This window comes from Anolis sagrei, chromosome 7, assembly GCF_037176765.1.
Source record: "Anolis sagrei isolate rAnoSag1 chromosome 7, rAnoSag1.mat, whole genome shotgun sequence".
NCBI lineage: Eukaryota > Metazoa > Chordata > Lepidosauria > Squamata > Dactyloidae > Anolis > Anolis sagrei.
In genome coordinates, this window is record NC_090027.1 from 36,645,935 (window position 1) to 36,670,940 (window position 25,006).

The 25,006-nt window shown below is 42.3% G+C and overlaps 1 protein-coding gene across 2 annotated transcripts in view; it reads right to left on the reverse strand.

The window, feature by feature from the left end:
* GRIK4 (glutamate ionotropic receptor kainate type subunit 4) overlaps window positions 1–25,006 on the reverse strand; it is a 759,832-nt gene that overhangs the window by 36,895 nt on the left and 697,931 nt on the right. For both annotated transcript variants that reach the window (XR_009632086.2, XM_060787230.2), the window contains exons 13-14: window positions 19,525–19,638; window positions 1,819–1,928 (exon numbers count right to left, since the gene is read on the reverse strand). Coding sequence is in view for 1 of the 2 variants with exons in the window: in XM_060787230.2 (XP_060643213.2) it covers window positions 1,819–1,928; window positions 19,525–19,638 (224 nt within the window). In the remaining variant the exon portion in view is untranslated. The remainder of the gene's footprint in view (window positions 1–1,818; window positions 1,929–19,524; window positions 19,639–25,006) is intronic.

Here is a 25,006-nt window from a genome sequence, read left to right on the forward strand (position 1 = left end):
ACAAACAACAAGGCAGAGATCAAGCTTGTTTTTGTTTGCATGATATTTCATTTTTTCCCAGAGAGGGCTTTAAAACCGTGTTTGATTATTTCGCTTGGCTGTTCTCAAAAGGCTGCAAAACTGTTGCAAACCAAGATGCAGAGCCTCTTCCGGGCAAGGCCATGCCGAGATCTTGGAAAGTGATGGGTTTCACCCTTCTCTCCTTATTCCCAGGCAGCCTCTATTCCAGGCTATGTGTGTTTGGGTGCTATGTTGGAGTGTTATGTCACAATCCGTTGATGGTACTTAAAATCCCAGCCTGTTTTCTGCAATGGAGTTCATGCCCAAACAGACCAATATGGTCTTTGTTTGCACTTTTTGGGTACTAATTTCCAGCCTCCAATCTCCTGAGGTTACTTCTGTTTAGCTAAGACAAATCTCATCCAAATACAGATCTATCCATTGCTGCTTATTCAGCTGCAAGTTCTTTCAATGCATTTTTTTTTCATGTCAGGAACAACTTGAGAAACTGCAAGTCGCTTCTGGTGTGAGAGAATTGCCCATCTGCAAGGACGTCGCCCAGGGGACGCCCAGGTGTTTTATCATCCTGTGGGAGGCTTGTCTCATGTCCCTGCATGAGAAGCTGGAGCTGACAGATGGGAGCTCACCCCATTCCCCTGATTCGAACTGCTGACATTTTGGTCAGCAGTCATGCCAGCAGAAGGGTTTAACCCATTGCACCACCTCCTTCAATGCACGGCACAAGGTAAATGCATTGGACTAACCATTACAGGCAGGAATTAATCCCCTTATATGATGGCAGCCTTTTGCCCTTCAGAGGACAGATCTTACATCGCATTTAATAAATACATTTAATTAATGAAGTAATTAAGCAATTTTCCCCAATACAGGGCTTGTGATATGAATCAAAACAAAATATAGCTGAAAGAGATTGTCTACAGGGATCTCTGCAGTCCACCAACATTTGCAAAGCAAGCGTACATATATCAATTAAGGAAGTGCAACTAATCAGCGTTCAGGGATTTTAAAGTAAGGACTCTTGCTCGAGAACATCACAAGTGCCATCCCAGATTAGACCAGGATCTAACTCAGACAACATTTATGGCCAAACTCCAAACACACAGAAGATATGTTATCGAAGGCTTTAATGATCAAAAATCACTGGGTTGCTGTGAGTTTTCCGGGCTGTATGGCCATGTTACAGAAGCACTCTCTCCTGATGTTTCACCTGCATCTATGGCAGACATCCTCAGAGGTTGTGAGGTTTGTTGGAAACTAGGAAGATGGAGTTTATATATCTGTGGGATGTCCAGGGTGGGAGAAAGAACTCTTGACCTCACTACCTCTGAGGATGCTTGCCACAGATGCAGGCGAAACGTCAGGAGAGACGTTGAAACTAGGAAAAAGGGTTTATATATCTGTGGAATGACCAGGGTGGGACAAAAGATTGCCCCAGGCACTGCCAGGCCATCAAATGCTAATCGAAGTGGTCAGTTGAGACAGTCACACCTAGCTCCAGCAGACAAGAGTCCTTTGTTCCACCCTGGTCATTCCACAGATATATAAACCCTTTTTCCTAGTTCCAACAGACCTCACTACCTCTGAGAATGCTTGCCATAGATGCAGGCGAAACGTCAGGAGAGAATGTCTCTAGAACATGGCCATATAGCCCGAAAAAACCTACAACAACCCAGTGATTCCGGCCATGAAAGCCTTCGACAGTACATTGGATTAGATTCTTCCATTTCATTTTTTCAAAGCAGACGGTAGATGGCACTGCGAGGACAGGGAAAAAAGGGAAGGAAAAGTCAACCCTACCGAGCCACCAAGAAGAGGACACAGCTCACAGCGAGGTAGGCAAGTAACATGAAGAGCCAGACGCCAGGAGAAAAAGGATCCAGGAAAGAGAAATAGCCAGGCTTGCGCCCCTAAGACAGAGAAAGAAAAAGTGAACATATATTTTGCGATTGGAAAACAAGCCTCCATTCTACATAACCAAAGCGAATGACACGGGCCCGGGGGAAGCTGTTGGCAGGCATCCTAGAAGAACACAGAGGGACAAGAAAGGGCAGCGCTTCCTTGCCAACTTTCCTCTCTGATGAGTAACCTTTATGATGAAGCTATGGGAACCGGTCCAGTCATTGATGGACACCCAAGCGCTCTTTACGCCCCACTCTGCTTTCATTATGGATTCTGTCCCATTTCATTTTCAGTTACTCCTGGCATGCTGCATCTCAGCCCACTTCTCTGGACTTTGGAGCTGAAATTTACTGCAGATGAACTTCCACTTCTGTTGGCAAACCTGCTGGTTCTTGCAAAATCAGAGGAAGGGACAGTTGCCAAAGGCGAGGGCAATCGAGCCAAGATCCAGCTTTGGATCTGATAAACTGAAGTCAGTACCAGAAGAGGACAAGGCAGGCACGGTCGTAGCTACAATCATGTTACTGCCTGGCATATGTTCTATCTGTGATATATAAAGTGAGAAAAAGTATCTGGACTGTGGCATAATGAAAATTTTGCATAGTTCACATTTTATCAGCCCACACACTGTCTTGCCAGAGAAAGAAAATATGCCACGCAGATTATCAATAAAGAACAATAGTTTACTCTTTGCAATGCAGAGCAACAACTATACAATCATGTGAACAGTTGCATTGATTCACACAATATCCTTTTTGAGAGATTTAAATGGTCTTTCAGTGCCCATGTGGAATATTTCCTTCTAGCAGCTCACAAAAAGTGAAATCCTGGCTCTGTAAGTTAATTTGACTTGATGGCAAAGCAACAACAACAAGAACAACACAAAATTACCACCTGCCAGCTGCAGAAGGCCACCTTACTGGGATCTGCACGCATTATTCGCCGATACATCACAGAGTCCTAGACACTTGGGAAGTGTCCGACGTGTAATCCAATGCAACAGCCAGCAGAGTGTCTGCTGTGGACTCATCTTGTTGTGTTTCAAATAAAAAAATAAATAAATACCAAATAATAATAATAACAAATACCATCTGCCTGCGGCAAAGAACTGATGGAATCACAAGCTGGAAAAAGTTACAGACAATGAACACGCCAAACTCCTCTGGGACTTCCGGATTCAGATTGACAGAGTTTTGGAGCATAATACTCCTGACCTCACGATCGTATTAATAAACAACGTATGGATCGTTGCTGTTGCAATCCCAAGTGACAGCAGGATTGCAGAGAAACAACTGGAAAAGATGACATGATATGAGGATTTAAAGATCGAACTGCAAAGATTCTGGCACAAACCAGTAAAAGTGGCCCCAGTGGTGATCGGCACACTGGGTGAAGTGCCTAAGGACCTTGGCCTGCACTTAAACACAATCGGCGCTGACAAGATTACCATCTGCCAGCTGCAGAAGGCCACCTTACTGGGATCTGCATGCATTATTCGCCGATACATCAGACATCATTTGGGAAGTGTGGGACGTGTGATCCAATTCAACAGCCAGCAGAGTGTCTACTGTGGACTCATCTTGTTGTGTTTCAAATAATAATAATAATAATAATAATAATAATAACCAATTCATAACTTTGCCATCAAGTCAAATTAATCCTCTGATGGATTGTTTTTAGGACGACAACTTAAATTGGCGGTTGTTTTAATGCTTTTATAATGTTTTATGCTTTTTTTACTTTATATGTATACCTATGTTTTTTTTTTTTGTTGCTACCATCCTGAGTCCCTCTGCGGAGATTAAGATAGGATGGGATAAAAATGTCCTAAATAATAAATAAATAAATAAAGCAATAACTGTCTTTTTCTGTGCCAGCTCCTGTACAGCTCAAGCTTAAAAATGTAACTGTTGCCGAAACTCCCAGGCTCAGCTAGCTAACTGAGCGTGGTCCAACCAATCAGCTTCATGCCTTGCATTTTACAGTTAACTGACTGATTTTGTTACATGCCCAAAAAGGGACCTATGGAAAGCTAGTGCCACACATTATGTCAGCAGAAAACGCTCGCCAAAGCATCACATCTGTTTAGTGGCAAGCAATGTCACACCAATACAAACTCTGCAAACTAAAGAATGGCTCAGAAAGTCACTCATTCTCCATCTGAAAACAGCCGTGGGGGTGCAAAACCACCACTTCGACTTAACGGAGCTTGAAAGTTCAAAACACCATCAGTAAACGACTATGGTACATTTTTTTCCTGACCTAGAGGATGGTTTATACCCTCAAGCTTGCGGGGCAAATGTCTCCATGGATCATTTTCCTGACTGGCCCCAGAGTGCCATGGATTTTATGTCATGCGAGCCATGCAGATAAATTGGCACGCCATTATCCCACGCTAGCAAGCCAAGGAACTCCAAAGCCCCATCTAAATCGAGGGACCCAATATTGATATCTGTGATTAATTTTTATGCAAATTGTATTATGTTTGAAATAAGGCATTTTAGGACACAAAGAACTCAGAGGAACGAGAGAGTATATAGGCATGGGCAAACTTTGGCCTTCCTTCCAAGTGTTTTGGACTTCAACTCCCACAATTACTAACAGCCTCAGGCCCTTTCCTTTTCCCCCTCAGCCGCTTAAGCGGCTGAGGGGGAAAAGGAAGGGGCCTGAGGCTGTTAGGAATTGTGGGAGTTGAAGTCCAAAACATCTGGAAGGAAGGCCAAAGTTTGCCCAAGCCTGGAGTATATGATACTTTTTAGATGAAGCCTCTCACCCTGGATTTTATTATTCTGTTTTGGAAAACAATGTTAAAAATTCAAGAGAGATATTGACAAGCTGGAATGTGTCCAGAGGAGGGCGACTAAAATGATCAAGGGTCTGGAGAACAAGCCCTATGAGGAGCGGCTTAAGGAGCTGGGCATGTTTAGCCTGAAGAAGAGAAGGCTAAGAGGAGATATAATAGCCATGTATAAATATGTGAGAGGAAGCCACAGGGAGGAGGGAGCAAGCTTGTTTTCTGCTTCCTTGCAGACTAGGACGCGGAACAATGGCTTCAAACTACAAGAGAGAAGATTCCATCTGAACATGAGGAAGAACTTCCTGACTGTGAGAGCCGTTCAGCAGTGGAACTCTCTGCCCCGGAGTGTGGAGGAGTCTCCTTCTTTGGAAGCTTTTAAACAGAGGCTGGATGGCCATCTGTCAGGGGTGATTTGAATGCAACATTCCTGCTTCTTGGCAGGGGGTTGGACTGGATGGCCCAGGAGGTCTCTTCCAACTCTTTGATTCTATGATTCTATGAATGCAAAACAGCATTGTGTATCCTAAAATGCACATCACTGGGTATTTAGTCTAGGAATCAATTGCAATAACCCGTTTCAGATTAAGCGGCTCTACCAACAGCTGCACCCACATTCCTTTTTGGTTTATACAGAAATCCAGTCCTTCTGTCCAACCCAGATGGGGTTGGCACTGTAGCCATTTCCAGGCAGAGGTCCACCATGTGAGCAGTTTGTATTCAGATGCCAGGAGAGGATATTTAGGTCTGTGCCGTCCGTAGATAAACCCTTGCTGGAAACAGTCTTGTGGACCAGCCACTTGTGGGGTTGTAGAAAGAGCAGGTTGTCACGAGGGTTGTAGAAAGAGCCGGTTGTATTCCGATGTGCTTTTGGAGAGTGACCATTTATCTCATTTCTGTTTGCTCCATCTATAGTGTTGCCCCTATGATGCACTTCCCCCCATCCTAAACTGAAAGCTTACCCCACTGTTAATAATAATAATAATAATAATAATACTTTATTTATACCCCACTACCATCTCCCCATGGGACTCAGTGCGGCTTACATGAGGCCGAGCCCAAATACAACAATACAAGCAAAAATAACAACAATACAATTATTCTTTTTGGGTTCCCCTCAATTACATATTTTCTTTCCTACCTCATCCAGGGTTTTATCATTTTACCTCCTCCCTTTGGCCTGCCCATTCTGTTCGATTTTGTATTGTGTTAATTTGTTTTATTTATTTTACTTTGCTACTATATGTATTTTATTTTGATGTAACTTTTTTGTTGTCTTGTATCTTTGGGCTTGGCCTCATGTTAGCCGCCTCGAGTCCCTTTTGGGGAGATGGTGGTGGGGTATAAATAAAATTTGTTTGTTTATTTATTATTCTGACACAAAAGCACAGTATGTCACAGCAAACGAGATCTATATGCTGGATTTCATATCGGAAAATCACAAGTCAAACACTTCCCAAGCGTCTAGGACTGTGTGATGTATTTTCGAATGATGCGCGCAGATCCAAGTCAGGTGGCCTTTTGCAGTTGACAGATTGTGATTTTGTTGATGTTTATTGTTTCCAAGTGCCGGCTGAGATCTTTTGGCATGGCACCCACTGTGCCAATGACCACTTGGACCACCTGTACTGGTTTATGCCAGAGCCATTGTTGCTATTATTATTATTATTATTATTATTATTATTATTTGAAACCCAACAAAATGAGTCCACAACAGACACTCTGCTGGCTGTTGAATTGGATCACATGTTGGACACTTCCCAAGTGTCTAGGACTGTGTGATGTATCGGTGAATTATGCATTCGGATCCCAGTAAGGCGGCCTTCTGCAGCTGGCAGATGATAATTTTGTCAGCGCTGATTGTGTTTAAGTGCAGGCCAAGGTCTTTAGGCACTACACCCAGTGTACCGATCACCACTGGGACCACCTTGACTGGCTTGTGCCAGAGTCTTTGCAGTTCGATCTTTAAATCCTCATATCATGTCATCTTTTCCAGTTGTTTCTCTGCAATCCTGCTATTACCTGAAATGATGATGATGATGATTATAATTATTGTAATGGTAGGACATTTTTGTAGGCCAACTGGATTGGCCCTTGTGCTTCCACCATCTATTTTATCAACTCAGAAAAGAGATTTAAAGATGGGCTTGAAGCCAACCTTAAAAATTGTGCCATAGACACTGAGAATTGGGAAGCCCTGGCCCTTGAGGGCTCTAGCTGGAGGTCAGCTGTGACCAGCAGTGCTGCTGAATTCGAAGAGGCATGAATAGAGGACAAGAGGGAGAAATGCGCCAAGAGGAAGGTGCATCAAGCCAACCCTGACCGGGACCGCCTTCCACCTGAAAATTGATGTCCTCACTGTGGGAGAACATGCGGGTCAAGAATATGGCTCCACAGCTACCTACGGACCCACTGCCAAGATACTACACCTGGAATGCCATCATCCTCGGACAATGAGAAATCGCCTAAGTAAGTATAATATATACTCGAGTATAAGCCGACCCGAATATAAGCCGAGGCACCTAATTTTACCACACAAAACTGGGAAAACAGACTGACTCAAGTGTAAGCCGAGGATGGGAAATGCAGTGGCCAGAATAAAAATATATACCAATATAATTACATAAGATGAGGCATCAGTAGGTTAAATATTTTTGAATATTTTTATCAAACTGTAATTTAAGATAAGACTGTCCAGCTCTGATTAAACTATTATTCTAACCTTCTTCAATGTAAATGTGCAAATGTATCCTTCCAATAATAATGTTATTATACAATAATAAAAAGAGTCAAATTATAGTAGTAGCAATAACAATTATAAAGTAAAATAATAAATGTAATAATAATAATAATAGAGTAAAATGATCAATGTAATAATAATAGAAAATAATAAATGTAATAATAATAATAATAATAATAATAATTTTTGTCATGTCAGGAGCAACTTGAGAAACTGCAAGTCGCTTCTGGTGTGAGAGAATTGGCCATCTGCAAGGATGTTGCCCAGGGGACGCCCAGATGATTTGATGTTTTTTTTTCATCCTTGTGGGAGACTTCTCTCATGTCCCCGCATGAGGAGCTGGAGCTGACAGAGGGAGCTCATCCGCCTCTCCCCGGATGCGAACCTGTGACCTGTCAGTCTTCAGTCCTGCCAGCACAGGGGTTTAACCCACTGTGCCACCGGGGGCGCCAATAATAATAATAATAATAATAATAATTATTTTACTCTATTATTATTATTATTATTAATAGAGTAAAATAATAAATAACCTTGACTAGAGTATAAGCCGAGGGTGGGAAATGCAGCAGCTACTGGTAAATTTCAAAATATAAATAGATACCAATAAAATGACATTAATTGAGGCATCAGTAGGTTAACTGTTTTTGAATATTTACATAAAACTGTAATTTAAGATAAGACTGTCCAACTCTGATTAAACCATTATTCTAACCTTCTTGAATGTAAATGTACTTACGTATCCTTTCAATTATAAGAAAGGGAGTAAAATAATAAATGTAATAATAATAATAATAATAGTAATAATAATAGAGTAAAATAATGGTAATGTAATAATAGTAATAACAGAGTAAAATAATAAATGTAATAATAACAATAACAAAGTAAAATAATAAATGTAATAATAACAACAGAGTGAAATAATAAATATAATAAAAATAATAATAACAGAGTGAAATAATAAATAACCTTGACTTGAGTATAAGCCGAGGGGGACTTTTTCAGTCTAAAAAAGGGCTGAAAAACTAGTCTTATACTTGAGTATATGCAGTAAGTATCCACTCAGAGAAGCAGAGTAAGAAACATCAGGCGCTCATTAATAAATATGGAAGCCATTTGGTCACAGCACAAGCCATCAGTCCCATTTGTGGGAGAAAGACGGGATAGAAAGGACATTTAAAACAAACAGGTCTATGTGGGAGAGTAACACCGTCCGCCAAGTAACACTAATGAGCACCCTGAAGACCTCTCCAAACTGTTTCCAAAAGCGACATTTCTAACAACAGAAAAGCTCGATTTAAGACTGTTTGGAGCTTCCTGGAAAAGTATTTTCAATCCACATGGATCTCTCCCGCTAGCAGAGAGAATGAGCGAAGCTGCACAGACGATCTGGCTGGTAAATATTCATAATGTGATGGACAATTGACCAGTCATAGATCTCTTGTGTCTTTGCTCACAACTGGCTCCAGAGACATGGATGGGCATGCAAAAAATCAAATTGTTCTAGCCTAAAGTCTCTGGGTTTGCTTTCCCATCTAATAAAGAGCCCTTGAAGCGAGGTGAGTAAACCACACACATCTTTTCATAGGCTTTGCTACTCTTTATCCTGGAATTAGGAAAAGACTCAGCATGATGTAGTCGTTTGAGCATTGAACTACAACTCCGGAGACCAGTGTTCACTTCCTCGTTTGGCCGTGGAAACCCACTGGTTGACCCTGGGCGAGTCACACACTTTCAGTCCAGGAAAGGAGGGGAAGTGAAGGTATTTTCAAAGCAGCTTATTTATTTATCGTGTCAGGAGCGAACCAAACAGTTGTATTGTATTAAAAAAAAACCACACAAAGTTTGCAAACTTGGCATTCTATTAAATGTCCTTTGACCAGTAGCTGGCCACTTGGAGTGCCTATGGTGTTGCTATAGGAAGATCCTCCATTGTGCATGTGGCAATGCTCAGGTTGCATTGTAGTAGGTGGTCTGTGGTTTGCTCTTCTCCACACTCGCATGTTGTGGACTCCACTTTGTAGCCCCATTTCTTGAGATTGGCTCTTCATCTCATGGTGCCAGAACTCAGTCTGTTCAGCACCTTCCAAGTCACCCAGTTTTCTGTGTGCCCAGGAGGGAGTCTCTCATTTGGTATCAGCCATTGATTGAGGTTCTGGGTTTTAGCCTGCCACTTTTGGACTCTCGCTTGCTGAGGTGTTCCAAAGAGTTTATCTGTAGATAAACTCTTTCGGCGGTGAGCAGGTTTCGGTGGTGACCAGGGGAGCATTTGCACAACAAAAACTTGTGCGCCAGTTGCGCCCGTACCTTGGGAAGTCTGACTTGGCCATGGTAGTCCACGGTCTGGTTACATCCTGCATAGATTACAGCAACACACTCTATGTGGGGTTGCCTTTGAAGACAGCCCGGAAGCTTCAAATGGTCCAGCATGCAGCAGCCAGGTTGCTAACAGGAGCAGCGCTCAGGGAGCACACAACTCCTCTGCTGCATCAGCTCCACTGGCTGCCAGTTTGCTACCGGGATCAATTCAAAGTGCTGGCTTTAGCCTATAAAGCCCTAAACGGTTCCGGCCCAGCCTACCTATTCGAACGCATCTCTTCCTACGAACCCTCCAGGAAGTTAAGATCATCTGAGGAGGCCCTGCTCTTGATCCCGTCTGCTTTGCAAGCACGCTTGGTGGGGATGAGGGACAGGGCCTTCTCTGTGGTGGGCCCTCAGCTGTGGAACTCCCTGCCTAGGGATATTAGATCAGCCCCCTCCCTCCTGACTTTTTGGAAGAGAGTAAAAACCAGGCTCTTCGAGCAAGCCTTCGGAACCCCTGAATAAATGGTCAAGCTTGAGATGGAGAATGACCCAGGAAAAGCCAAGACGATGAAATGGATGAGGATTGGAATGAGAGGATGTAGCTCTTTTTAAATTGTCTTTTTTGTCTAAATGCACTTAATTGTTTTTGCTTTTTGAATGTATGTATTGATGGCATCGAATTGTGCCGATATGTAGACCGCCCTGAGTCGCCTGCGGGCTGATATGGGCGGGATATAAATAATGTAAATAAATAAATAATAAATAAATTAGACAGCCCCCAAACTGTTCTTCTTTCGTAGGGACTTGAGGACATGGCTCTTCAATCAAGTCTTTGAGAATATTTAGCCCCTGGTGACACAGTGGGTTAAAGCACTGAGCTGCTGAACTTGCTGACTGAAAAGTCACAGGCTTGACTCCAGGGAGCGTGGGGAGTTCCCACTGTTAGCCCCAGCTTCTACCAACCTAGCATTTTGAAAACATACAAAATGTGAATAGATCAATAGATACCACTCTGGCGAGAAGGTAACTGTGCTCCATGCAATCATGCCAGCCACATGGCTTTGGAGGTGTCTATCGAGAACACCAGCTCTTCGACTTAGAAATGGAGATGAGCACCAACCCCCAGAATCAGACATGACTGGACTTAATGTCAGGGGAAAACCTTTACTTTACCTAATTTGACGTTGAATAGGCTTTTCTTTAATCCTTCCTTACTATCCAACATTTTCATTTTCACTTATCCAACGTTCTGCCGTTTATGTTGGATAAGCGAGACTCTACTGTATTTTGGGAATTCCAAATAAGGGACGCTCAACCCATACAGGCAAGACAAGGCGATTTCCCTTCCTAGTGTCTCGCTCTCAAAACTACAGACAAACACACCAGTCCAGACTCCAAATTCAATCATTCCGTTCCAGAATATTCCATTTGTTTGGGGGAGGAAAGGGAGGAAGCCCGGAGCGGGTTCTGTGCTCTCGCAGCGGTTCGGAAGTTAGATCCCCCATTAGAGCCCCTGTGTCAGAAATCCATAGTTGATTAAATCACAACAAGTGAAATTGAGAAAAATGACAGACCCATTTAAACCTGCCATATTTGGTTACTTGTGATAAGACAGACGGGTGTGCAACAGTGAGCGGCTGGAAAGGCCCCGCAGGAGGCTGGCAGGAAAAGAAATGATGGGGAACCAGAGTTATACAGAAAAATAAAATAAAAAATGTCATTAGAGTCGGGAGGGGACGGAGATGGCGAGGCGGCGGCCGGGCAGGCAGAAAATTTATTTGTAGTTATTTGTTAGGAAATGTCTGATGGAAACTGGAGATTAACACAGTGTCAGCGCTGCTTTGCCAGGCTGAAAAATGGAAGGGAAGAGGGTGAGGTGAAGAGCAGATGGGGTCCCGGTCTTGTCTTTCCCGGCTGTGCAAACCAGATCTTTCAAGGAAGACTACTCTAATTAGTTATCAAGCCTTGCATTGTTAAATACACATTTACTGGCTTAATTATCTAATTGCCACACGGTTATTTTGATGCCAAGCAATAAGACCTTTCTCCAACTATATGATACAGAAGAACTGGCAGAAGCAGAGGGAATTGGGAAAGGAAAAGCCTGAATCCAATTAGTTAATACCCAACACTAGCAGACAGATTTAGTCTACTCTTGAATGGTGAGTAAAGCCATTATTGAATGATTTTTCTCTAATTAGGATTATCTGCACGATTTAGGCTTGTTTGTCCAGGTTTTCTGGACACTGTCTTCCCTGTTAAAAAAAGCCAACTTTATCATTTTTTAATAAAAAATAAATAAATAAAATTTATTTTTTATTTGACCAAAAGTTGGATTTTTCACCAAGAAAGGTCAGGATTCAGCTTTCCATCTGCCATGGAACTCATTGCGTGGCCTTGGGCAACTCGTCATCTTTCATCCAAATCTACCTGCCTATCTTTGAGACAGCATCTTCCCCTACGAACCTGCACAATCTATGAGCTCTTCTGGGGAGGCTCTCCTCTCGTTCCCACCCCCATCACAAGCAGTGAGGACGAGAGAGAGCGCCTTCTCGGTGGTGGCCCCCGACTCTGGACATGGTTGTTCCACTGTGCCTTTGACTAGACAGTTCCCCAGAAAATCTGGCCCCCAGCTAGGATCCAAAATCTAGTTCGTGCACTTTAGTACTCTTCCCTGCCCAGAGTTATAGTGCTCTATTCATATTGCCCTCTATTACTAATTTTGTCATCTGGCTTTTGCACTTTACCCATCAGCTCTGTCCTCACAACTGATTTGCACTAGCCTGCTGCCCGAGCCATGAAACTATTTATTTATTTATTTATTTAGAACTTTTATATACTGGTCTTCTCACCTCCGACGAGGGACTTACAACAGGTTTACAACAGAGGATTCATACACAATAGTTTAATTTACTATCTCAGGCCACTGGTTGCTTGTTCAATGGTTGCTTTTATACTGTGTTATGTTGTTGTCTGTTTTATATTGTTTTATGATGTTTTATGAATTTTAGAGTGTTATATTTTAACAATGAAAATTGGGCTTGTCCCCATACGTAAGCTGCCCTAAGTCAGTTTGAAGAGATGGAGGCAGGATACAAAAATAAAGTTGTTGTTGTTGTTGTTGTTGTTATTTGAAACACAACAAGATGAGGCCACAGCAGACACTCTGCTGGCTGTTGTATTGGATCACACGTAGGACACTTCCCAAGTGTCTATCACTATGAGATGTATCAACGAATAATGCATGAGACACAGATCCCAGTAAGGTGGCCTTTTGCAGCTGGCAGATGGTAATTTTGTCAGCACCGATTGTGTTTAGGTGCAGGCCAAGTCATTATTATTATTATTATTATTATTATTATTATTAGCCAATGACATAAATCAAGAAATAGTTTTTAAGAACTACAAAGACACTTGCTGGAACACCTCAGCAAGCGAGAGTCCAAAAGTGACAGGCTCAAACCCAGAACCTCAATCAATGGCTGATACCAAATGAAAGACTCCCTCCTGGGTACACAGAAAACTGGGCAACTTGGAAGGTGCTGGAACAGACTGCGCTCTGGCACCACGAGTTGCGGAGCCAATCTTAGGAAATGGGGCCACAAAGTGGAGTCCACGACATGCGAGTGTGGAGAAGGGCAAACCACAGAACACTTACTACAATGAAACTTGAGTCCTGCCACATGCACCATGGAGGACATTCTTGCAGCAACACCAAGTGGCCAGCTACTGATCAAAGAACATTGAGTGGAATGCCAAGTTTGCAAACTTTTTAAAAACATACAATACAACTGTTTGGTTTGCTCTTGACACGATAAATAAACAAAATTATTATTATTATTACCCCACCTCTCCATCGTGTGCCTGAGATATACTTACAGCCATTCTTTCTGAATTATGCCAATGGGTTAAATCCAGACAGCATGGTAAAAATAACAGGAACCTTCCTGAAGAGCTCACTCATTGATTTTTGATTCAACATGTAGCAGCGGAAGCAGAGTTTTAAGTACATTTTAATTACTCGTTGGTTCTCAGCAATAAGAGGAGCTCCGCTGAGAAAAAGAGAGACAGAGACACTCTGTTTGTAGTTGCGAGGAAGGCTGCGTCTTTGCCAGCCTCGGCTCTTGCAAGGGCAGAAGCTGAGAATCTGCTCTAATTGTTTTAGTGCCTGGTTTATGTTGATGTTCAACTGATGGGAAATCAAAAGTATACTCCTATTGCTCACAGAACATATGGAGAGCATATTGAGACACAGAGCAGGTATCGACAGTTGGCTGCTCGAAACTTCCCTCATGCATATATCCTGCACTTCCTGGGAGACATTACATATTCCTGATGGACTTTGTTCCACAATGAAGTTTAAAAAGCACTTTTTTTGTATCTCTGCAGAATTCTGGAACTGAACCTCCATGGATACAGTGAACCCACTGTTCCATACCTGGTGTTTTTTTCCCACCCTCCCTAATAAATAAAACTAAAGGAATTGTGAGACTATGATTTCACTTCTCTGTGAAAAGGAAGCAGTGAGAGGAAGGGAGGAGACAGCCCTGGTTTTCTGCAATTCCAGACTCAATCCACAGGAGCCTTGAAAGACCTCCCTCTTCTCCTCTATCATCACCCAAGACTGTTGATCTCCACCTCCAACCAGATTTGAAATCACAAGGACAGATGGACAGATTCCAAAAAGGTGAGAGCAAGGGAAAGTGACAGCCCTGGTTTTCTGCACTTCCAAATTCAACCCACAGGCTCCACCGAAGACCTCCCTCTTCTCCTTTATCATCACCCAAGACTGTTGATCTCCACCACCATCCAGATCTGAAAACAAAAGGATAGATGGATAGATTCTAAAAAGGTGAGAGCAAGAGAGTTGACAGCCCTGGTTTTCTGCACTTCCAAACTCAACCCACAGGCTCCACCAAAGACCACCCTTTTCTCCTTTATCATCACCCAAAACTGTTGATCTTCACCACCAACCAGATCTAAAATCACAAGGACTTGGACAGATTCCAAAAAGGTGAGAGAAGGGAAGCGATAGCCCTTGTTTTCTGCAATTCTAGACTCAGTCCACAGGAACCATCAAAGACTACCTTCTTCTCCTCTATCATCACCCAAGACTGAAGATCTCCACCACCAACCAGATATGAAAGCACAAGGACAGATGGACAGATTCCAAAAAGGTGAGAGCAAGGGAGGTGACAGCCCTGGTTTTCTGCAATTCCTGACTCAACCCACAAGCTCCCCCAAAGACCACCCTCTTCTCCTCTATGATCACCCAAGACTGTTGATCTCCACCACCAAGCAGATCTGAAAGCACAAGGACAGATGGATAGATTCCAAAAAGGTGAGAGCAAGGGAGGTGACAGTCCTGGTTTTCTCAATTCCAGACTCAGTCAACAACATCCTTCAAATACTACCCTCTTCTCCTTTATCATCACCCAAGACTGAAGATCTCCACCACCAACCAGATATGAAAGCACAAGGACATGGACAGATTCCAAAAAGGTGAAAGCAAGGGAGGTGACAGCCCTGGTTTTCTGCATTTCCAGACTCAACCCACAAGCTCCACCAAAAACCACCCTCTACTCCTCTATCATCACCCAAGACTGTTTATCTCCACCTCCAACCAGATCTGAAAGCACAAGGACAGATGGACCAGTATCCTGATTCAGTACAACCTACTAACTCAATGTAGTTTTATACGCTGATGCAAGGTACAAGTAGTATTTCTGCAATTGTTTGCTCAGCTTGTTCGTGAAGAAAGCAATGAGTAATTATAGCAATTTTCTTCCAGCTTGATCCTCACCTATGTTTCCATTCTTGTCTTGCATTGCACGAGAGCTCTTTCCCTTGACACATTTGCTTTTTAGGTGAAGAAAGCTTACGGTGATTAACAACAACATCAATGGGGGGGGGGGGGATGATGACAAGGTGGACCATTTCTCATCTAGAGTCTAAAGGTACAGAATCGCTCCTGCTCTTAAACGAGGTTTGCGTTTCCTGAGTCAGAAGCTGTGGAAATGAACATTGGTGTTGCTAATTGCAAACCTTTGAATGAGAGACCTCTATATCACCTTATCTTCAGTTCCAGCAAACTCAGGGCTGGGTTTCTTTGGTTGATTCAAGCCATCTGGAATATGCTCTTCCTCTTTTCCCGCTGCCTTCTACCTTACCAAGCATTATTGTATTTTCTAGTGAGTCATGTCATCTTGTGATATGTGTCCAGTGTTAACAGCCATGAATTTATGGCAAGAAAGCCATAAATCAGAGACAGGATTCCAAAGAGTCATGGGAGCCAAGTTGTTGAATGGGTCAAGAGCCTTAGATTCATAAAGTTCACTAAAGCTGCTGAGAGGAAGACTGATGTACTCAGCAATGTAGGTGGTCAATGTAACCTTTTCATAAAGGCAGGTGCTCAGTCAGTAATATTTAGAGAAAGCATTCTTAGCTGTCCTCCTCCCAATGTCTCACTTGCAGCCAAAATGGCATCCCTCTGTTAGGAATGGTTGAAACCAGGCTTGTCTTTTTCTGGGACCAGGGCCTCCTCTTCCAGGTCTTTTTTCCTGTTCTGAACCCAACCTGATCTGGATTTGGCTGGCTATCACGCTCCTACCATGGTGTCTACAAAGGCAGGCCTGCTTCATCTTAATCAGAAGACAAACTCTCCCTTGTGCTTTGCTACTCTGCTGCTGAGTATGCATGCCCAGTGTGAAAGACATCTCACCACACTAAAACAGTGGATGTGGCTCTTAAAGAAATATGCTGCATTATCACAGGATGTCTACGTTCTACACTGAAGAAATTATATTAGCCGGTATTGCACCACCTGAAATCTGCCGGGTAGTAACAGCCAATAATGAAAGGACCAAGGCAGTAACATCTCCAACCCATGCCCTGTTTGGATATCAGCCAGCACGGCAACACCTTAAACCAAGAAATAGTTATTCTAAGATCTACAGAGATACTCGCAGGAATACCTCAGAAAGCAAGAGTCGAAAAGTGGCAGGCTAAACCCAGAACCTCAATCAATGGCTGATACCAAATGAAAGACTCCCTCCTGGGCACAGAGAAGACTGGGCAACTTGGAAGATGCTGAATAGACTGCACTTTGGCACCATGAGATGCAGAGCCAACCTTAACAGTTGGGGCAACCAAGTGGACTCCACAACATGCAAGTGTTGAGAAGAGCAACCCACAGATCACCTACTGCAATGCAGCCTGAGCCTTGCCACATGCACAATGGAGGATCTCCTTACAGCAACGCCAGAGGCACTCCAAAGTGGCCAGCTAATGGTCAAAGGACATTTAGTATAATGCCAAGTTTTTAAAACTTTGTGTTTTTAAAATACATAACAACTGTACACTCGGTTCGCTTCTGATATGATAAATTTCTTTGCTAGGCAAACACATGTCATGAAGCAAAAGGCAGGTGTGTCTCTCTTTCTTGACAAAGGCTATTTTCCATGAACAGTTGCCAAACAGGGAGATAGTCAGCAGATATTTCCCTCCCCATCCATCAAGCAAAGACCAAGAAGAAAGTAAAACTAAGTGGTATGGAAATAAGACCACTGGTCAACCAGTTGGCGGTAGTTTGGAACTACACCTTTGGCTCCGCACAAGAGTTTGTGTAAAAAGGAGGGAGTTGGTTTCTGCTCTCTCGTTTTATCTGCCTTTTCATTGTCGACATAAGCTGACTTTATTATTGATTTTTTTTGAGCTGGGATATTTCTGGCATTTTTTCTCAGCCAGGTGAATCGCAGTCCGGGGGCAAAGTCTGGATTAGTATCAAAACATTTTCTGCCTGACAAAAAATATTTCGCACAACCGATATTGCAAAGGGATTTAGAAAGGCCAGCTAGCCAAGCTGAGCTAAGATGTAGCCACAGACCAGAGTAAGACCATGCTGCTAATCTGAGATCTCGCAGATGGTTTCCCTCACCTGCACCCACAGATTTCCTTTGGATATGGATACATCATTTCCTTGGCGCATGGTTTTTGACTCTTCCACACTTCCTTGCCAACTTTCACCTGCTGTTGCGCAGGTGAACTTCCTTACCTTTTCCCAACCCAAGTGTATCACTTGGAGCTGTCTCATCAGATCCTTCAAAACATGAGCAATCCTATTGTTTTTGTTGTGTGTTACTGAGTTCTTCAATGCAGATCCCTGGAATCCAACATTCAATGGTATTCTGGATTTGTTTTACAGTACACTCCACCCCAACGTATTCAGATAGGACTTTTTGTGGATTTCACAGAATCATAGAATAATAGAGTTGGAAGAGAACACATGGGCCATCTAGTCCAACCCCCTGCCATGCAGGAAAACACAATCAAAGTACCCCTGACAGATGACCATCCAGCCTCTGTTTAAAGGCTTCCAAGGAAGAAGCTTCCACCAGACTCCGAGGCCATCTACTTTCTCTACCTACCATCTCTATCTATATATCTACCATCTCTCTATCATCTCTATCTGTCCATCCATCTACCTACTATCTCTACTTACCATCTCTATCTATATATCTACCATCTCTCTATCATCTCTGTCTATCTATTCATCCATCCATCCATCTACCTACTATCTCTACCTACCATCTCTATCTATATATCTACCATTTATCATCTCTATCTATCTATCTATCTATCTATCTATTCATCCATCCATCTACCAACTATCTCTACCTACCATCTCTATCTATATATCTACCATCTCTCTATCGTCTCTATCTGTCTATCCATCCATCCATCCATCTACCTACTATCTCTACTTACCATCTCTATCTATATATCTACCATCTCTCTATCATCTCTATCTATCTATTCATCCATCCATCCATCTACCTACTATCTCTACTTACCATCTCTATCTATATATCTACTATCTCTCTATCATCTCTATCTGTCCATCCATCCATCCATCTACCTACTATCTCTACCTACCATCTCTATCTATATATCTACCATCTCTCTATCATCTCTATCTATCTGTCTATCTATCTATTCATCCATCCACCCATCTACCTACTATCTCTATTTTTCCCTACCATCTCTCTATCATCTCTATCCATCCATCCATCTATTCTCTTGAGTAAAAACCAATGTTAATCTGCATTTTTTAAATTTCCTAAGCTATTGTGGCAACAAGTCCCATAACTTAAAATTGTGCTTTTTCCATCCTTGAGTGGACCATCCATCAATCCCATAGGAGGATTCTAGCAAAGCAGCACTGTGGCCGGACTTGTGCCCTTGAAACAATTGACTATTTACACACTGGCCAGAGAGATTTGAGTCAAAATCTTACGTAGGCATTGGAGTATCCCTGGTCCTCCAAAGTATTGTCAGCCGAACCTCCCTAAATAGATCTCGGTGGATGAAAGAGAAGATCTATAGATCCCATCAGGTGAGGAAGGCTGAATCAATATCCAATGACACTGATAAACAAATAATTACTCTTTTGAAGTGTTAATTTTTTTACACTTTTTTGGAATAAGTGTAAATATTATCTCTCTTGGTATCTCACTACTTTTAAAATAAATTACTTGATCATTATTTGGCAGTATCAAATCATATCTCAACTGCCAATTGATCTAATCCTTTGGATACTTGCTTTTTGAGGTCCAGTTAAATGCTGACTCTTGCATCTTTGCATTTAAATATAGAAAACTGTATTTTCCTGAGTCGATCATTGCTGCCCTTTCTTTCCCTCCCTCTCCGGGAGTGTTTGCACACACAAAAAATTTTCACAGCACAAATGGTTCTAAAGGAGGTCTCTTACCATGTGAACTCGGTAGAGGATGCTAATCCCCAGAGTCATGAACGGCTTGGAGAAATCGATCACTTTCTCCCGCTCGGCGGTAATCGTCAATCCAGCCACTGCCAAATCAGCTTTCTGGGGGAAAAAAAGAAAGGAAAGAACACAGAGGAGATCAATACGTCTTCCCCACATGAGAAGTGCAATGGCAAAGGCAAGTGAAGGAACAAAACGTGGCCGGTCTCTGAAGGATTCCCCACTCAGAGTTTGGCTTAGGAAGAAGCTAAGGGTAGCAATTCACAAGGATTTAGGTCCTTTGTGGTGAGGACAAATCTATATAGCTACATATATATTCTTCTCACAAAATCTCCATAAGAAATGTTTGGATGAGAGAAAGTGATTCACTCATAGCCAATGTCATGACCAAGGACTGTGCAGACACAGATAAACAGACACACAGATGCAACAACCCCCCCTCTCTATCTGTCTATCCATTCATCCATCTACCCTATCTATCTATCTATCTATCTATCTATCTATCTATCTATCTACCATCTATCATCTCTATCCATCCATCTACTATCTCTATCTAGATATCTACCATCTCTCTATCATCTCTATCTATCTATCCATCCACCTACTATCTCTACCTACCTACCATCTCTATCCACCCATCCATCTACCTACTGTCTATCTATATATCTAGTATCTATATATCTACCATCTATCATATCTATCTACCTACTGTCTCTATTTACCTACTGTTTCTATCATCCCTATCTACCTACCTACCTATCTACCATATCTATCTATCTATCTATCTGCCTACTTATCTACCTACCTACCTATCTACCTACCTACCTACCTACCTACCATCGCTCTACCATCGCTCTATCCATCCATCTATCTATCCATCCATCTACCTACTGTCTCTATTAGAGATGATAGAGATAGTAGGTAAATAGAGACAGTAGGTAGATGGATGTATGGATCTATCTATCTATTCATCTATCATCTCTATCCGTCCATCCATCCATCCATCCACCCATCCATCCACCTACCATCTCTACCTATCCATCCATCCATCCATCTATCTATCTATCTATCTACCTACTCTCGATCATATCTATCAATTCATCCATCTACCCACTGTCTCTATTTATTTACCATATCTATCTATATATCTACCTTCTATCATATCTATCTATCCATCCATCCATCTTCCTACTGTCTCTATTTACCTACTATCTCTATCATATCTATCTATCTATCTATCTATCTATCTATCTATCTATCTATCTATCTTTCATCTCTATCCATCCCTCCATCTACTATCTATCTATCTATCTATCTATCTATCTATCTATCTATCTGCCTACCTACCTACCTACCTACCTATTTACCTACCTACCTACCTACCTTCCAGCCATCTATCATATCTATCCATCAATCTACCTACTATCTCTATATATCTATTATCTCTCAATCATCTCTATCAATCTATCCACCTACCATCTCTATCTCTCTATCTCTCTATCTCTCTATCTCTCTATCTATCTATCTATCTATCTATCTATCTATCTATCTATCTATCATCTATCCATCCATCCATCTACCATCTCTCTACCATCTCTATCTAGCTATCCATCCATCTACCTACTATCTCTACCTAACATCTCTATTTATACATCTATCATCCCTCTATCATCTCTATCTATCTATCTATCTATCTATCTATCTATCTATCGATCGATCTATCCATTCAGCCATCCATCCTCTTTAAAATGCACCTTCCAATCATGTAACTAAGGTAAAAAGTTTAATTTTAACACACATTTTTTACTGTTTCAGTAACCTTGGGTTGCTTCTCTCTCTTTTTTTTTAAAAAAAAGGAAGAATAGCATCACATTGTCTCTTCGCACTTAAGTATGACTTGCAAGGTATGAAGCATCTGTGCTGCTTTTGAAAACGACAGCACATTCACAAACTTGGGCTTTATATCCTTGGGCCATTTGGGTTTCCTGCTGGAGAACGACTTGTCGAGACAATAAACGGGGGATTTATCACCCAGGATTCATAACCCAAGCCGTAAATATGGCATGGCACGACAGGTATGTCGCAGGTGCCTTTTGCTCCACTGAATGCCTGATCTTGTCCTTCTCGCAAGATGGTGTGTGTGTGTGTGTGTACAGTCTAATCCCATCGAATCAATCTTTTTGTGACTGCAAACCCTTTCTCGGTTTATAAAAAGACACTCTGTGTGAGAAAGCCAGTAGAGCAAAAACAATGTCGGCATGTAGGAACATCTTCTTTATTGGCCGCCCCAGGAGAAAAAACAGAGAAGGGGAGAAATATGGAGGCAAAAAAGGGGAAAAAACAAGTGAGTCAGGTTCATACTTGAGACAAGGTGGCAACAATACTGTAGTCTGGCCAACAAAAGCAAATCCAACCAATTTTTATAGTGAGTGAGTACCCTATAGAGATTGATGATGCATCTTGAGTCTTCCAATTTGTGACCTCTGAAGAGATTTTAAAATATGTTGATTTTCAACTCACCACTGACTCTCAAACCCGCCTTGAAATGTCACAAAATATAGGAGTTTATAAAAGACTATCCTTCCATATCTATCTGTCTGTCCGTCCGTCCGTCCGTCCGTCCGTCCGTCCGTCCATCCATCCATCCATCCATCCATCTATCTATCTATCTATCTATCTATCTAAATGTAATGTAATGTTGGTTTGTGGGATTAACATAACTCAAAAACCACTGGATGAATTGACACCAAATTTGGACACAATACCCTTAACAGACCAACAAGTGACTATCACTTGTAAACACACTGAAAAACACAGCAGAAGGGACTTACAAAGCCAAAAAAAGCAAAAAGATGCTGTTCTGTCACACACTGGGCCTGTAATAATTGTCTTTTGAAATAGGACGTGCACCTTGTGCCCAGCGGGAAGCCAGGGCGCCACGAAAGAGGCCCTCAAGGATTTTCCTGAAGAAATGGTCTTTAGATGGCTTGAAAGGTTAAACAAAGTCCTTTATTACTGAACAAATTAAACAGATATTTCTCAAATCTTCAATGAGTCAAACAAATGCTTCAAGGCTTTAAATCAACTGGTGGCTTCCTTAATCTTGTCCACAAGGGACAGGCAACTGTCTTCGTTAACTGTTCTTATACTTTGAGAGGAAAACCCTTTTTTAACCTCTCCCAGGCTGACTATAATCTAAGCCTCACTGATGTGGGATCTACTACCGGATTCAAACTGCGTCTTGAGCACCGAGTACTCCTACCAGCAAAGGCTTGGATATTCTCCAGCTGGAGTTTTTTGGGTCTGTAAGGCTGTTTTCCCTCCGGAATTTCTCAAGAACTTTCAGGGCTGTTTCCCTCAGATGCTGTAAGGTTGAGAGGCTGTGAGCTCCCTGCCAGAGCTTTGGGACTGTTTCCCCCTGGAATTCTTAAGAAGTAAAGCTTTTCTGCAGGTGAAGCTACTCCACATCTAATAGCTTGGTTTCCTTCTGTAAGACTAACTAAAAATGGCCCCCTCTCCTCCCATGTCCCTGGGAGAAGGGGTGGATCCAAACTTAACAATGATAGACAGGTGGCTTGCCCCATGACTGCAAACCAAGGGAAGTCACCTTTTGCAAAATCCCTGAAGCCTTGGAATACATGCAAACACTTAATAGAAAGAAAATGAAGTTGGAGCTCCTGGTATAGCCGTACCAGCACAGATGCTACAGCGCATGCGCAAAATGACTCCCCCTGGCAAACAAAACACACAATAGCATATCCACACTCTCTTCCGGACTACAGTTCCCAGCATCCCCTAGACTAGGCCCTTTTGTAGAGGAGGATGATCCAAATGCACTGCTTCCAAGATGCAAGCTTTCTTCTCCTTGGATTTTTTTTGAGAGCATCCCAATCCCTGCATATTTCCAATTTCCTATTCCTGGACTGCAACTCCCAGCAGTCCTCCAAATACATAGATTAGAAAGAGATAGATTGGTAGGTAGACAGATTGATCAGGAGGACTGCTGGGAGTTGCAGTCCTAGAATAGGAAGAACGGGGAGAAAGAGGAAGGGAAAGAAAAGGGAGGAAGGAAGGGAAGAAAAGGAAGGGAAGGAGATAAGGAAAGAAAAAGGGAAGGAAGGAGAGAAAGAAAGAAGGAGAAAAAGAGAAAGGGAAGGTTGGCCACAGCAACGCATAGTGGGTACAGCTAGTGTGTGTGTGTGTGTGTGTGTGTGTGTGTGTGTGTGTGCCCCAAATCAGATGAACAAGCTGGAGGTGATGCTGATCAATTTTCAGCAATTGAAATAAGGGAGAAGAGAGAATGAAGCTGAGATATTTCAAACCCAACTTGGAAATTCCCAAGTAAACCATACTTGGGATACATAGTGGTTTCCCATCCAAATACTAATCGGATGAAATCAAATTGGGTAGTCTGTTAGTATTCCCACCTACACATGAATTCAGTTCCCAAGATCAGAGTGGAAGAGTTCGCCTTTATTTGGTCCCTCGCTGTCAGTCTACTCCTTGCTTTTTCTTTTGAAGTAGATATGGAGTCATGACACCGCATGCCCTTTAATTCATTAATTATTAAGCATTTGGACTTGTGAAGATGCAATCTGTTACCATAACCCCTAGCAAAGCCAGGAACATTGGTCTTGACTGTGGGTTAAAGTGGGAGCACAATAAATAAAAAAAGGTAGAAGGGCATAATAGTAATAGAATTGATGAAAAGCAACTGGAAAAGCTCCATGATATGAGGATTTAAAGATCAAACTGCAAAAGCTCTGGCACAAGCCAGTCAAGGTGGTCCCAGTGATGATAGGCACACTGGGTGAAATGCCTAAAGACCTTGGCCCTCACTTAAAAACAATTGCCGCTGACAAACTTACCACCTGTCAACTGCAAAAGGCCACTCTACTTGGATCTGCATGCATTATTCACCAATGCATCACACAGTCCTAGACACTTGGGAAGTGTCCAATGTCTGATCCAGTACAAAAACCAGCATTAGTTACATTACGTTAGTGATCTTGTTTGCTATGTACTTGTTGTGTATCTAATAATAATAATAATAATAATAATAATAATAATAATCTTCTCAAAGCACAGCAGACAAAGAACCAGTACAAAAAACTGCACTCCAAACCAGAGCTGACAGCTGGCACAACAAAGCCTTACATGGGCAGTTCCTTGAGAAGATTGAAGATTGAAGGAAAAGTTGACAAGGAGAAGACCTGGTGATGGCTCACGAATGGAACCCTGAAGAAGGAGACAGAAGAAGGCCTGATTCTTGCAGCCCAGGAGCAAGCCATCAGAACCAATGCCATTAAGGCCAGGATCGAAAAATCAGCGGAAGACCCAAAATGCAGACTGTGCAAGGAAGCTGATGAAACCATGGACCATCTCTTCAGCTGCTGCAAGAAAATCGCACAGACGGATTACAAACAGAGGCACAGCTCTGTGGCCCAAATTTATTTATTTATCGTGTCAT